The 13,366-nt window shown below is 35.3% G+C and overlaps 1 protein-coding gene across 1 annotated transcript; it reads left to right on the plus strand.

The window, feature by feature from the left end:
* The first annotated feature begins 9,400 nt into the window (after positions 1–9,400).
* LOC108295181 (olfactory receptor 5I1) lies at positions 9,401–10,542 on the plus strand. Its single transcript, XM_017517221.1, has one exon. The coding sequence runs from the start codon at positions 9,401–9,403 to the stop codon at positions 10,343–10,345; it is 945 nt and encodes a 314-aa protein (XP_017372710.1). The 3' UTR covers positions 10,346–10,542.
* Positions 10,543–13,366: the final 2,824 nt, after the last annotated feature.

The raw sequence follows: 13,366 nt of genomic DNA on the forward strand, positions 1-13,366 counted from the left end.
AATCTCTCTCTGTCATCAGGCTGGAGTGCAGTGGGGCAACCTTGACTCACTGCAACATCTGCCTTGTGGGTTCAAGTGATTCTCCTGCCTCAGCCTTCCGAGTAGCTACAAGTGTGCACCACCACGCCCAGCTAATTTTTCTTTTGTATTTCTAGTAGAGACGGGTTTTCACCATGTTAGACAGGATGGTCTGGATTTCTTGATCTCATGATCCACCCACTTTCACCTCTCAAAGTCCTGGGATTAACTACCATGCCTGTAACTACCACGCTTTTAGACTTTAAACTGTCTTTGGCTTGGAGGTGGGGTTTCACAGGGTACCTGCCCCTATCTGCCTAGGCATGTGGCTACCTCCTGTCACTATTGAGCAGTAGTACCATTGTTCTAATAACGAAGCTGGACCGTACTCTCCAAACACCTGTGGGATGCTTTTTAGCAATTTTTCCTTCTTGGAAATTTGTTATATGTCAGTTACTCTCCCAAGAATGCTCATTAATCTTGGGACCCAGAGAAGAAGAATCTCTTTAATTGCTGGGCTACGCAAATGTGCCATTTTCCTACACTAAGAGCCACAGAGTGCTTCTTTCTGGCTATGGTGGCCTAAGATTGCTATGTGGCCATTTGTAACCCTCTGCATTATCTTCTCTTCATGAACCATGAGGTCTGTACCCTGATGGTGGCTGGCTCCCGGATCACTGGAACTCATGTCTAGATAGTGGTGCAGGCATTCCAGGTTTTCTCTTTGCCATTTTAGGGTTCCAAACAAATCAACCACCTGTTCTGTGACATTACCCCAACACTTACACTGTCCTGTGGGAATGTGTTTTTGACTGAAATGAATCTCTGCATAGGTACTGTGTTGCATGTCACGGCTTCATTTCTGTTGATACTTATCCCCGCTGACAAAATTATCTGCACAATCCATAAATTGCCATCAGCTACAAATACAAGCTGTGTCACAGTTTTCTCCATCTGTTTATCTCATCTCACAACTGTGGTAAGGTGTTTGGTTAAGACTTTATTACATATTTAAGACCAAAAACCAGTCATTCATGCTTTCTCTTTTTCATACTATTGTGGCCCCATTATTAATCCCATGACATATAGTCTAAGGAATAAGAATGTATAATGGTACTAAAAAAATCACTCTGACAATCTTGTTTTCTTATATCTAAACTGAAATTCCAAAACATATTTATTTTTATCTCTGCTTCTTATCTGTGTTTAGAGTGGTATTTATTTTCAAATTAAACTGATTTTTAATTTTGAGATATGTTTCTATCAGGTTATAGCAGTAATGTATGTGTCAAAAAATAGCAAATAATTCCACTGGTAATTTTATAATTTTTTGTACAAAGTCTTCTTTTAGTAAAATCTTTTGATAAGGGCTGATGTAATAGACTCAATTGTAATAAGAACTCTATTATGTGTTCTCTTTGAAATCATATCACATATTTCCATAGATTCTCAACAGTACATTTTAAAGGGAGGCTGAAATAGATGTTATATGCATATATATACACACACTTACTCAAATATATTTTCACCTAGCAATGACTGTCCAGAGAAATCACTTCTTATAGAAAAAGTACCTTTTTTTGGTAATGTACTTTTACAAATGATGTTGGTATACAAGAGCAGTAAATATTAAGCATGATTTATGTAGAAATCAGATTAAACATTTCTACATGCTATAACTCTGACTTGATAAAATACAAATTTTATTGAAATATATGCATATAATAAGAACTTGAAGAAAAATGCGGAAAAATTAACAATTTTTAATTGAATGCTGACAATTTTTTCTTCTAAATGTATTTTTCTGGAAATGATACAGGAATAAGAAAATTAGGAAAGAGAAAATAGTTTTTATGAGAATACCTACTTTGAAATCAAAGATACCACATATGTACATTGTACAACACATACACACAGCAGTCAACAAACGTATGAACAAATGCTTCACATCACTAATCATCAGAGCAATGCTAATAAAAACCACAATGAGATACCATCTCACATCAGTCAGAATGGCTTTTGTTAAAAAGTCAAAAAACAACAGATGTTGATGAGGCTGCAGAAAAAAAGTGAACTCTTATACAATGATGGTGAGAATGTAAATTAGTTCAGCCACTGTGGAAAATAGTTTGGAGATTTCTTAGAGAAATGTAAACTACCACCATTTGACCCAGAAATCCCACTTCTGGATGTATATTCAATACAAAACAAATTGTTCTACTAAAAAGACACAAGCACTTGCATGTTCATTGCCACACTATCCACAATAGCAAAAAACATGGAATCAACCTAGGTGCCCATCAATACTGGATTGAACAAAGAAACTGTAGTCCATATACAACATGGAATACTAAAGAGCCATAAAAAGAATGAGATCATGTCCTTTACAGCAATGTGGATACAGTTGAAGGCTATTATCCTAAGCAAATTAATGCGGGAACAGAAAACCAAATATTGCATGTTGTCATTTATAAGTAGGGGCTAAACTCTGGGTATTCATGTACATAAAGATGGCAAATAGACACTGGGAAATACTAGTGGGGGGGAAGGTTTGAAACACTAACTGTTGCCTACTATACTCACTACCTGGGTGATGGGATCATTCATACTCCAAATCTCAACATCATGCAATATACCCAGGTAACAAACCGTACATATATCCCCTGAATCTAAAATAAAAGCGGAAGAAAAAAAAAAGATGAATGAAAATGTGATAGTATTCATTCATTATAGATAACATAGAGTAAAATATTCTATTACTTTTCTGTTTTATAGAAAATTTTCAGCATATTACAATTAACCTGTGTTATCATTGTAATAAGTAAAAGCAAACAAAAAATGTTGATTCTTTGTTGGTAAAGAAAATGGTAATAGTTGCTTGTACTGTATCCCTAATAATTTTGATACAATTAAGCTTGTTCTTTTTCTATATTTCATGTTTTCCTAATGAACTTTTCATATGTGAAAGCAATAAATTTCTGAGAAGCCATTATCTATCACTAGGATTTATGGTTTAAAAAGAATGTTGCAGAGTTTACAGCTGCTTGAAAAGCTTTTGCCCACTAGTAAATAAAGTCAGTTCTGATCACATTCACATGTACATACCTAACTCTAGCTAGATAGGCCCTAAAGATAATCACAGACATCCTTATAAGGGGGTTGTAGATGGAAATTTGACCCACCAAAAAAAAAAAAAAAAAAAAAAAAAAAANATTTTTATTTTTTTAAACAAAGGACCATGCAGATGTGATTAGGGTAAGGATATTGAGATGGAGAGATTATCCTGGATGATTTGACCACAGAACAGAGGAAGGCAATGTGATCACAGAGGTAGACATGAGAATGATGCAGATACAAATCAAAGAACACCAGTCGTCACCAGAAGCTGGAAGAAGCAGAGAACAAGTTCTCCCCAGACCCTCTGTCCACAACACAACACTATGGACACCTTGACTTTCAATACATAAAACTCATTTCCCACTTTCAGTCTGTAAACCTGAAAAGAAGAGATGTGTTGTTTTAAGCCATTAAGTTGGTGGTGCTTGATTATAGCAGCTGTTGGAAACTAATGTGCATTTTAGCTCGATCCCCCAAGTATTAGGATTCTGATAATTCAGATGATTCTGATGTTAATTCTCTTTAGAAATAACTCCAAGAACAGTTTTAATATTTCATTTTCACGTTGGAAATCAGTCAGATTTGCTTCAGCCTCAAAGAGCATGTTTATGTAAAATTAAATCAGCACTGGCAGCGAGCTGTACTATTTTTTCCTAAATGGGGAAAGGTTAAACAGCCTCCTTAGAAAGGATGACTTAGAGAACAATAAGAGCAAGAGCCCAGAGAATAAAAGCAAGACACACACACACTCTCTTTCTCTCTCTCTCTCTCTCTCTCTCTCTCTCTCTCTCTCTTTCTCTCTCTCTCTCGCTTGCTCGCTATTACCAGGTCATGAAAAACAGAATTTATTTTTTTGCACAATTGCAGCAGACCAACAACTTCTTTCATCTTCCATTTTAAGATGTCCTGCCATTGGGTCTTCTTTTCCTGCTATGGTGAAAAAGGCAGTAATGTTGGGGAACAATGAGGCAGGGAACTGAGGGCAGTGCCTAGAAACTGAGGACCAAGCCAGACGCAGTGATTCTTGCCTGTAGTCTCACTACTCCAGGGGCTGAGGTGGGAGAACGGTTTGAGCTCAGGAGTTTGAGTGTACTGTGATTGTACCTGTGACTAGCCACTGCACTCTCCAGCCTGGGCAGTTCTGTCTGGAAAAAAAAAAAAAAAAAAAGAACAAAGGAACTGAGGGTCATATCCTACAGCCAATATTCAGGAAGAAAATGAGGGTCTTATTTCTACAATGGCAAGGTAATATGGCCAACAATCTCATGGGTCATGGAAATAAATCATTGCCCAATCCTGCATTCAGATCATGCCCCAGCCCCAGGCAAGGCTTATGCAGGACCCAGCTAAGCTGTGCTGACTCCTGCTCCTCAGCAACTGTGGTGTTGATAAATGGGTATTATTTTCATCCTCTAATTTTTTGAGTAATTGGTTACTTTCAGAAGGTAAATAAAACTGTAATGTTCTCCTTTTTCTTGTAAAGGTCTCAGGTTTTGGTTTTAGGGTTATTCTGGCTTCATACAAGTTTGAAAGTATACTATTTGTCTCTGTTTTATTTTTCATAATTTGAAATTGTTTACTACTAACGTATATAGAACTCACTATAGAAGTTTAGGTGGCTGGTAATATTCTTTTAAGAAAGTTTTTAAAGGTATATACTTTTCTGAATAGAGAATAGTTTAAGTTTTAAATTTTATCTTTTCAAGTTGAAATTCTGATCTGTTAAAATCCATTATTTTGTGATGATAAATCAACTATCATTTTAGTGTTTGCTTCATTTGATGATGGTCAATTTATAGTTGTTGTTTGCTTTTTCACCATTTTTTAACTATTATTTACCTTGATGAGATTCATTTTTGCAATAATTATGCCTTGGTTCAATGAGAATCCTAGATCCAAGAGGTGATATATTTTATTAATTTTAGTCTCAGATACTATCCCTTCATCTTTTATTAATAATATTAGTTTGCCCATTTTCACTCTCCTATAGTTCAAGGACAGAAATTTTATGTGTATTAAGTCTCTTGATATTTTGCCAGATAATAACTAAAGTCTTGGATCTGGGATTTTTTTAAGCTTACTATTTTTTTCCTATATGCATCAGATTGGAGAACTTACATTGACTGATACACAGATCTTTATTTTACTAAGTTCACCCTAATATTAGGTCTATTAAATAAACTTTTTATTTATAATATATTATTTTCAGTTTTAGAATTTCCATTTGGTTCTTTCTTTTGGTTTTTAATTATCTGCTAAAATTCTCCACCTGTTTATGAACGATATTTACTTATTTTCTAGTTCCTTTAGTATATTTATTATAATTATATGTTACTTCCTTATCTGATTTGTTTGTGTTCTTATCATATTAAATGTTTTTGTCTTTATTAGGAAACATTTCCTGCTTCTTCATGTGTCTCCTATATGTTTCTTCATTTTATGCTGGACATTTTGCATAAAACAAGAGTAAAGATTCAGGTAGATAATAATTGTCCTCAGAATCACGTACCTTTCTCTGACTAGCTTCTAGGATGAGGCACTAAGTCAAATCTGTAGCTGCGTTTTCTCTAGGCTTTGCTGTGGTTTCAATCAGGATTCCTTTCCCCACTGACTCTAAATATTTGTATTATGTATACATAGCAAAGTGCTAAGGGTACTTTCTTCTCCAGTTCTTGGTCTGGTAATAAGTATGTTGTCAGTTCTTTCATGCTTTTGAATAAATTTAAAATGGCTTCATACAAAAATTTTATTTGTTTCCAGTAAGAGAGTTGGTATGCATATCATAGGGTGCCATATTTCCAAATGAAGAAATATGTACAAGGTATTCTTCTTACAAGGTATTTGGCTAATTCATGTGAACTAGATTTTGCTTTGACCATTTCTCCAGGACTGATTTATAGTTAACTTACCTTTACCTTTTACTAGTTTGATATGTATCTAGTATACAATTTCCATTTTAATTAAATTATTTTTAACTAATGGATAAAAAAATTAATTTATCCTATAAAGGTATTGATAACAAGGGTGGGGATGGATAGAATCGAGTTTCTTGGTTGAGGATAGTTTACTGGGACCTTGCCATTGTCCTGATACACTTTGGTACTGGGTGCTATAAAGTCCTCTATCTTGTCAGAAAATACCTATTGGTACTAAGTTCTATAGAAGCTTTCAATGCTGCAAAAATAATTCATCAGTTTTCAGTACTAGTAATGGTAAGTAATGTTTTTAGAGTTTCCATGTGGTTTTTGAAATAATTTAAATGGCAATAGTTACATTTTTAAATATTTGAACTATTTGCAAAGAGCCTCTAAAATAAAGAAGACCCTTTGTAGGATGTCAAGTGTTAAAAACAACCTCCTCAGTACTACTGAGAATGAAAATCACCTCTTCATTAACACAAGAGCATTTCCATTAAAATTACAAATGTATTTTTAAAGAAAATATTTACATTGGCAATAAGCCTATTAATTATCCCTTAGTTGCCTCTCAGAAATTAACATGTTTGCAATCCTTCAATGATTAGGTCCCCAATGACATGCGAATACATGTAAAAGCTCTTGGTTTTATTAGTGAAATTATTCACTTATGCAATTGGAAATAGTTCCTTCCTCAGTAAGTAGTTTCTGTGGTTACTGTACTGGCTTTGATGATACCAAAAAAATCAACTTTTGTGAGTCTGAGAGCAAGAGCCACTGATCTGAGTACAAATAGCTTTGAAAATACATTAATCATGCAATATTGTACCAATAAGGTAACCCAATATGTATCACTCTTTCTGATATAGCTTCTGCAGGATCTAAAATACTTTTTGTTTAAATAAGCCTTTTGTTACTGATAGGAAAACCGAAGCATATCGACCTACCTTATAACCTGAATGAATTTGTTTTATAACCTAAGATTGTTTTGTTATATGTTTGAAAATAACTTACTGAATCATAGTATTTGAATAAGATCTATTTTTTAATTCCCTTTAAAAAAAGAATCAAAGGATCAGTCTTTTCCTATCTCTATCCTCATGCCTCTTTTCTTCCCTTTAATATTTCTCTTAATAGAATTTTTAGAGTATCGGAAGGGATGACCAATGTGAAGTACATGCCCTGCATTTTTGGGAAACACGTGAGCCATAGAATTGTCATGCTGTTAATATTCTCCCCACCCTCATACGTGTTTCCATGAGCTTTGACTTCATACACAACTGAATTTGAATTACACTGGTCAACTAATTGTTGAATGATGTTGAGATATTATTCTAAGCATTAATGTTCTCATCCAAAATATGGAGCTACTAATAAGAATCTTGTTTAGAGAATCAGTGTATCATGTGGCTTTGGAGTCAGAATCTTGGGTTCTAATCCTGTTTCTATCACATCCTAAATCTCAAATTCTGTTTCTTAGTTTCCTTCATCTATAAGAAAAAGATCATAATGATAGTAATTCCATTGTAATTTTGGTTGACGATAGTTTTTTTGTTGTTGCTGTTGACAATTAAATGAGTTATAGGTAAAGTGTTTAGAATATTGCATTACATATAATAAGCATTATATGGATGAGAGTTATTGTTAGTAAAATTTGACAGATTGCTCTAGTCATAAGCTAAGAATAACATGACAGGGTGGCAATCAAAACTAATTTTTGATGTTACCTACTGTGTGTCAGTCTCTTTAAAGGGTGACACATGAAAAGATAAGTAGGTACATGAAGGGACTTCTGTCTTCAGAAGACAGAGCGGGGGAGATAATATTCCCAATTTAAGCCATACAGAAACACTATGAGATATTTATTATCATTGTTATAATATAGATTAGGATAATTTATGTTAAGTTGCACAGGGTCACACAGCCCCCATGCAGCCAAGATGGGCATCTAACCAAACTCCTCCTAACTTGAAGTGATGTCTTATATTTTCTAAATACCTTGACTACTTTTAAAACTAGCAAAATAACAATAAATTAACCCCCGTCCTGCTGTAGTGCTGCAACTCATTCACACTCTTCGAGGTGATAACCTAAGACGGCACTCTGAGCACGTGATTAACCCTTCTGATTATCAATAGGCTTCTCAGTGTCTATGTCATTGGGTAGTTTTGTTGCTTACATGAGATAAACAAATCGTCTTTAGCACCACCACTGTCATAATATTTATTATGTAAATGAGGTAGTGACTCAGAAATATTTTTAATTCCCTTCTTAGCCCTCTCAAGATGAACCATAGAGGTTGATGCTTTGTTTGTTTTTTTATTTTAGGTGTTTCCAAGTCTATCCTTCATGGTCAAAATCCAATTATTTGTACGTCAAAGTCAAGTTAAATATTTCATAATTTTGTAAGTATTTTGAGACCTTAGAAGCAGTGTTTAACAGATTTTTCTGACTCAATACTTTGTATTATACCATTTAAAATAAACGTGGCAATTGTTTACTTATAAAATGTAATCACTGATAATGCCATATAAAGTAATGTTATTTAATTAGAAGTTAACATATAATTAAATGTTTTGCTTACTCTACTTGGTCAGTCCACTAATGTTCATTGAGTATTTCCTAGAAGCCAAGGATTTTGATAAATGAGAGAAGTATAGAAAGGAGTAGCTAACCAATTTTATCAGCTTGGTTTGGTATGTGAACAGGGTTTATGGAATTACACTAAGCTCTTTTCTCTCAAAGATATCCTCAGAGCTGGTATTTACAGATATTTGTTATTTCACTAAAACTTCTGCTTTATAGTAAAAAAAATTAGCTGGCATATTTCATTACAATACTCTATTCACTCTGTCGAGAGATATTGCGTACTAGTATCTGTCAAATCCTGGAAACAAATTGCTCTAAAATTCTTATTCCAGTGAACATCTATAAGTCAGTTCATTTTTAATAATATGCGTATTTTCTTTACTTAATATGTTCATCAGTCTGTTTATTAATTTATTACTTTTTTAAAACTCTAGGCCAGTTATTATTTAATATTTTGGGTACAAAATGCTAAGCTAAATCAGGCATGATAAGAAGTTAACTGTTCAATGGAAGAAATAGTAATCAAATAAATAAAACCTGAAATCATGAAATTTGGTAATTACTAAATTCTGAAATATATCTCTCAGAGTTTATAGTTCAAAAACTTTGAGCTTGCTTTCTTTATTTGATGGCCTATTTACTTATTTGTTTTATTTTAAAAAATAAAATAATCTTATCATTACATCTAATTATTTTTCTATTTCATCAATTTAGCATTTTAGGATATCAGAATTTCTCGTGAAATGAAAACAACACAGAAGATGGAGTTTACAGATGGAAACTACACCTTGGTGACTGAGTTTATTCTATTAGGTTTTCCAACTCGCCCTGAACTGCAGATTGTCCTGTTCCTCACATTTCTGACGTTGTATGGTATAATTCTAATAGGGAACATTGGATTGATGCTGTTGATCAGGATCAATCCTCACCTTCAAACCCCCATGTATTTTTTCCTTAGCAACCTATCATTTGTAGATCTTTGCTATTCCTCAGTCATTGTTCCCAAAATGTTGGTCAATTTCCTCTCTGAGAACAAATCTATTTCCTACTATGGGTGTGCCCTGCAGTTTTATTTTTTCTGTACGTTTGCAGACACAGAATCCTTCATCCTAGCTGCCATGGCCTATGATCGCTATGTCGCCATCTGTAACCCTTTATTGTACACAGTTGTGATGTCTAGAGGCATCTGTATGTGGTTGATTGTCTTGTCATACATTGGAGGCAACACAAGTTCCCTGGTTCACACAACCTTTGCCTTTATTCTGAAATATTGTGACAAAAATGTTATTAATCATTTTTTCTGTGACCTCCCTCCCCTGCTTAAACTATCCTGCACTGACACAGCAATTAATGAATGGCTCCTCTCTACATATGGCAGCTCAGTGGAAATTATCTGTTTTATCATCATCATCATCTCCTACTTTTTCATTCTTCTCTCAGTCTTAAAGATCCGCTCTACCAGTGGGAGGAAGAAGACCTTTTCTACATGTGCCTCTCACCTGACTTCTGTGACAATCTATCAAGGAACCCTCCTCTTTATTTACTCACGGCCCAGCTACTTGTATTCTCCAAACGCTGATAAAATTATCTCAGTGTTCTACACCATTTTCATTCCAGTGCTGAATCCATTGATTTATAGTTTGAGAAATAAAGATGTAAAGGATGCAGCTAAGAAAGTTCTAAGATCAAAGGTAGATTCTTCATGAGATAAAGCATCCCAAGATACATCTAATCTCTCAATTACACACTGTAATTGGGAACTTGCTACAAACTTACCAGCACACACACAAAACCTCTTACACTAGGGATTTTATCAGGTACTTCTTTTTAATGCAGCCAAATGAATTTCATAGTCACAAAATATTTTTAAAAACATTTAAAAGTCTCAAAGTTGCTGCTAAACACTAGCCATGCTACTTTTCAGTTATTACCAGCTTGATATTTATGCTAAAATCAATTTCATTATCTCAAGGAATATAGCAAATGTTTCAGAAAAGTATGCATGTACGTACATGTGTGCATCTGTAGAATATCTCAATTATCAGTGTAGGTTACCGGATAACAGGATAAGAAAAGAAGTCAGAATGCTTTGATTTATATGCCAGATCTATACCTGACTAGTGAGTGGTGTATTGAATGAGTTGCTTAATTTTTCTATGCCTCACTTATCTGTAAAATGGGATGAATACTGTACATACATCATTGATTGTTTGATAGCGAACAGAGTTATTACAGTTAAGAGCTGAGAATAGTGCCTGCACATTTTATGCACTTAGATGTTTGTTATATGTTTTTATAATATCTCACACTAATTAAAATGCATGTTATAAACTAAGATGATAGAGGCCAAAATGTTAGAAAAACCATAAAAAAAGCCAAATAATATTTTTAAAGTGCACATAATAATATGTGGGTAACTTTCTACACCCAATATATCACAAAGCAATTTGGAAACATTTTCTTAGTGGCTTGAGCAATATAGGTTAATTACAATGCAAAATATTTGTTTTTCTATATCCTTTTTTAAATACACCAATGTATTACTGAATGTGTGAAACATTCTTTCCTGTAATTTCAGAAACAGTCTAACTGCCATATGCTTCAAGTGTCAAGATAAAAGAACTAGACACCTTTGGCCCATTCTTTGCTGAAGCTATGTAAACCGCTTGGCCTTCCAAGGGGGTTTTGTGACTATTTCCCATAGATATCTCTAATATTTTTCCCTTAATATTTTTGTCAGCACCCTGATCGATCCTCCACAGATATGTAAATATTTTATGAACTGCCTTTATGTCATAGGATACTCAGGGTGTTTCTTCCCCAGCCAAGACCTCTGTTGCTGGTGGTACCTTTGCCCGAGTTTTGCTTGGGCCTGCTGGGCTTTTTCCACTGTCTCAGCCTGGCAGGCTTCACTTATCTCGTGCTACCAGCCCAGATCTTGCCAAGGGTGAGCCAAGCCAGAGTGGCAATGGATAAGTGAGTGTACAAGCATGGAGACTGGCCAGGCATGCCAGCTGCTGCAGCAGGATGGCATCTCCAGGCACCGGCTCTGTAGAAGCCTGTGGCTGGTTCAGATGTACCACAAGCAGCTTCCACTGTAGGCACCTGTGTCTGGATGAGGGGAACATGGTAGCACCCAAAAGCTTGGAGGCATCAGAAACCACAGAACCCCAAAGAAGGTTTCACAGCCCTGGCTTGGGAAGTCCTTAAGTCTGGGCTCCCTGAAGAGCTATAGCTCGTCTCTCCTTGTCACTCGCAATGTGGAAAGTGCTGGGGGGTGGTACATTTTATATATTTCAGCCCTATTTGTGTTATACTTCTTTCAGCACTGCCACTCTAGGGATTCTGAGTTCTCGTCCTGCCTCCAGGAAGAATGAAGTATGCAGAAAACTGAAGGGTGAGCAAGGTGAAGAGGTGCTTTATTGAGTTACAGTACAGCTCTCAGGGCACACAGAGTGAGTAGCTCCTATCCACAGGCAGGTCATCCCCAAGAGTGTACAACTCTCAGCAGAGAAGAGATCCACAGTGAGTAGCTCCTTTCTGCAGGCAGGTGGTCTCATTGTCTGCCCAAGTTTGGCTGAGTCTGGGGTTTTATGGGCTTCAGAGGGGAGGAGGTGCATGCTGATTGATCCGTGGGTGGCCATGGGCAGTCCCAAGAAAAGCACCGTAAGTTTTTGCTCTGGTTGGTACAACTGGCCCCCCAGCCCCCAGTCTTCAGGCTGTCACTGGCTTGAAAGTGGAGTTTCACCAGCAACCCACCCCTTTCAACCCAGGAGCCTGTCTGAATCAATAAGTAAAGAAATAAGAAAAAAAAGTTAATTTTTATTGAAAGTTCCTTATGAGGCAAAAAGAAATAATTGATTAGTATGTATCTCAAATATATGTTCTGTATCTTATAATTAAGTACTTAAGTAGTTGTGGATTCTAAAGGTAATGGCATATTAAAGACAAGTATAAATAATTTGAAAAATAATTAAAGAGTACTTACCTAGACTATTATTGGATATTTAATAACTTTCATGATTCTTCTCTAGTTTTCTGATGATCAAAGTACTGCAAGTGGCTTCTATAGCAAACAGGGGCATAGATATGCGTTTGAAGGACCATATGAGAATCACAGACCCTCAAATGTTTTCTGCAGTTACACAAGCTAAAAATCATTCAACATCAAAGGCTAGCTAGGTGCCATTGTAAAATGCCTTTGAGTAAAAACATTTTAGAAGTCCTGTAAATCTTAAGCTGAGCAATGATACTCTGCTCTCTAGGATGACATTCTTTTTGGGATTCTGAGACCTACATAGAGAAGTATAGCAGTAGAAAAATCAATGAGGTTGCTTTCTTTGGTCATTATGTCTCCTCAGTCAATCCATGTTCTTTTGGAAATTTTACCTACACTCTAGATATATCTGGAACAGCACCATGGCAGGAGTGTGTTTGAATCAGAATAAAGTCCAAGAAAAGTTGGATGTCAGTCTCCAATATGCAACAATAAGAATGAATGTACTACAATTGTATTAAACAAATTGGATGTATTTCACAAATATCTTGTTGAGTAAAACATAGGCATCCATTTATATATGGTTCAAAAAATATGAAAGTAATTTATTGTTATAAACATCAATAAAGTAATTACCCCTTGGGGGTTGGAGGGTAGTAACTTAGGAGCAATCATATAGAAGACTGAGGGATTCTGGTAATGTTCTTTCTTTCTTTTATTTTTTTTTCTC

Source organism: Cebus imitator, unplaced genomic scaffold (assembly GCF_001604975.1).
Source record: "Cebus imitator isolate Cc_AM_T3 unplaced genomic scaffold, Cebus_imitator-1.0 Scaffold622, whole genome shotgun sequence".
Taxonomy (NCBI): Eukaryota; Metazoa; Chordata; class Mammalia; order Primates; family Cebidae; genus Cebus; species Cebus imitator.

Excerpts from the sequence above, each read along its gene's own strand:
- LOC108295181 (XM_017517221.1), top strand. The coding sequence starts at position 9,401 with ATGGAGTTTACAGATGGAAACTACACCTTGGTGACTGAGTTTATTCTA.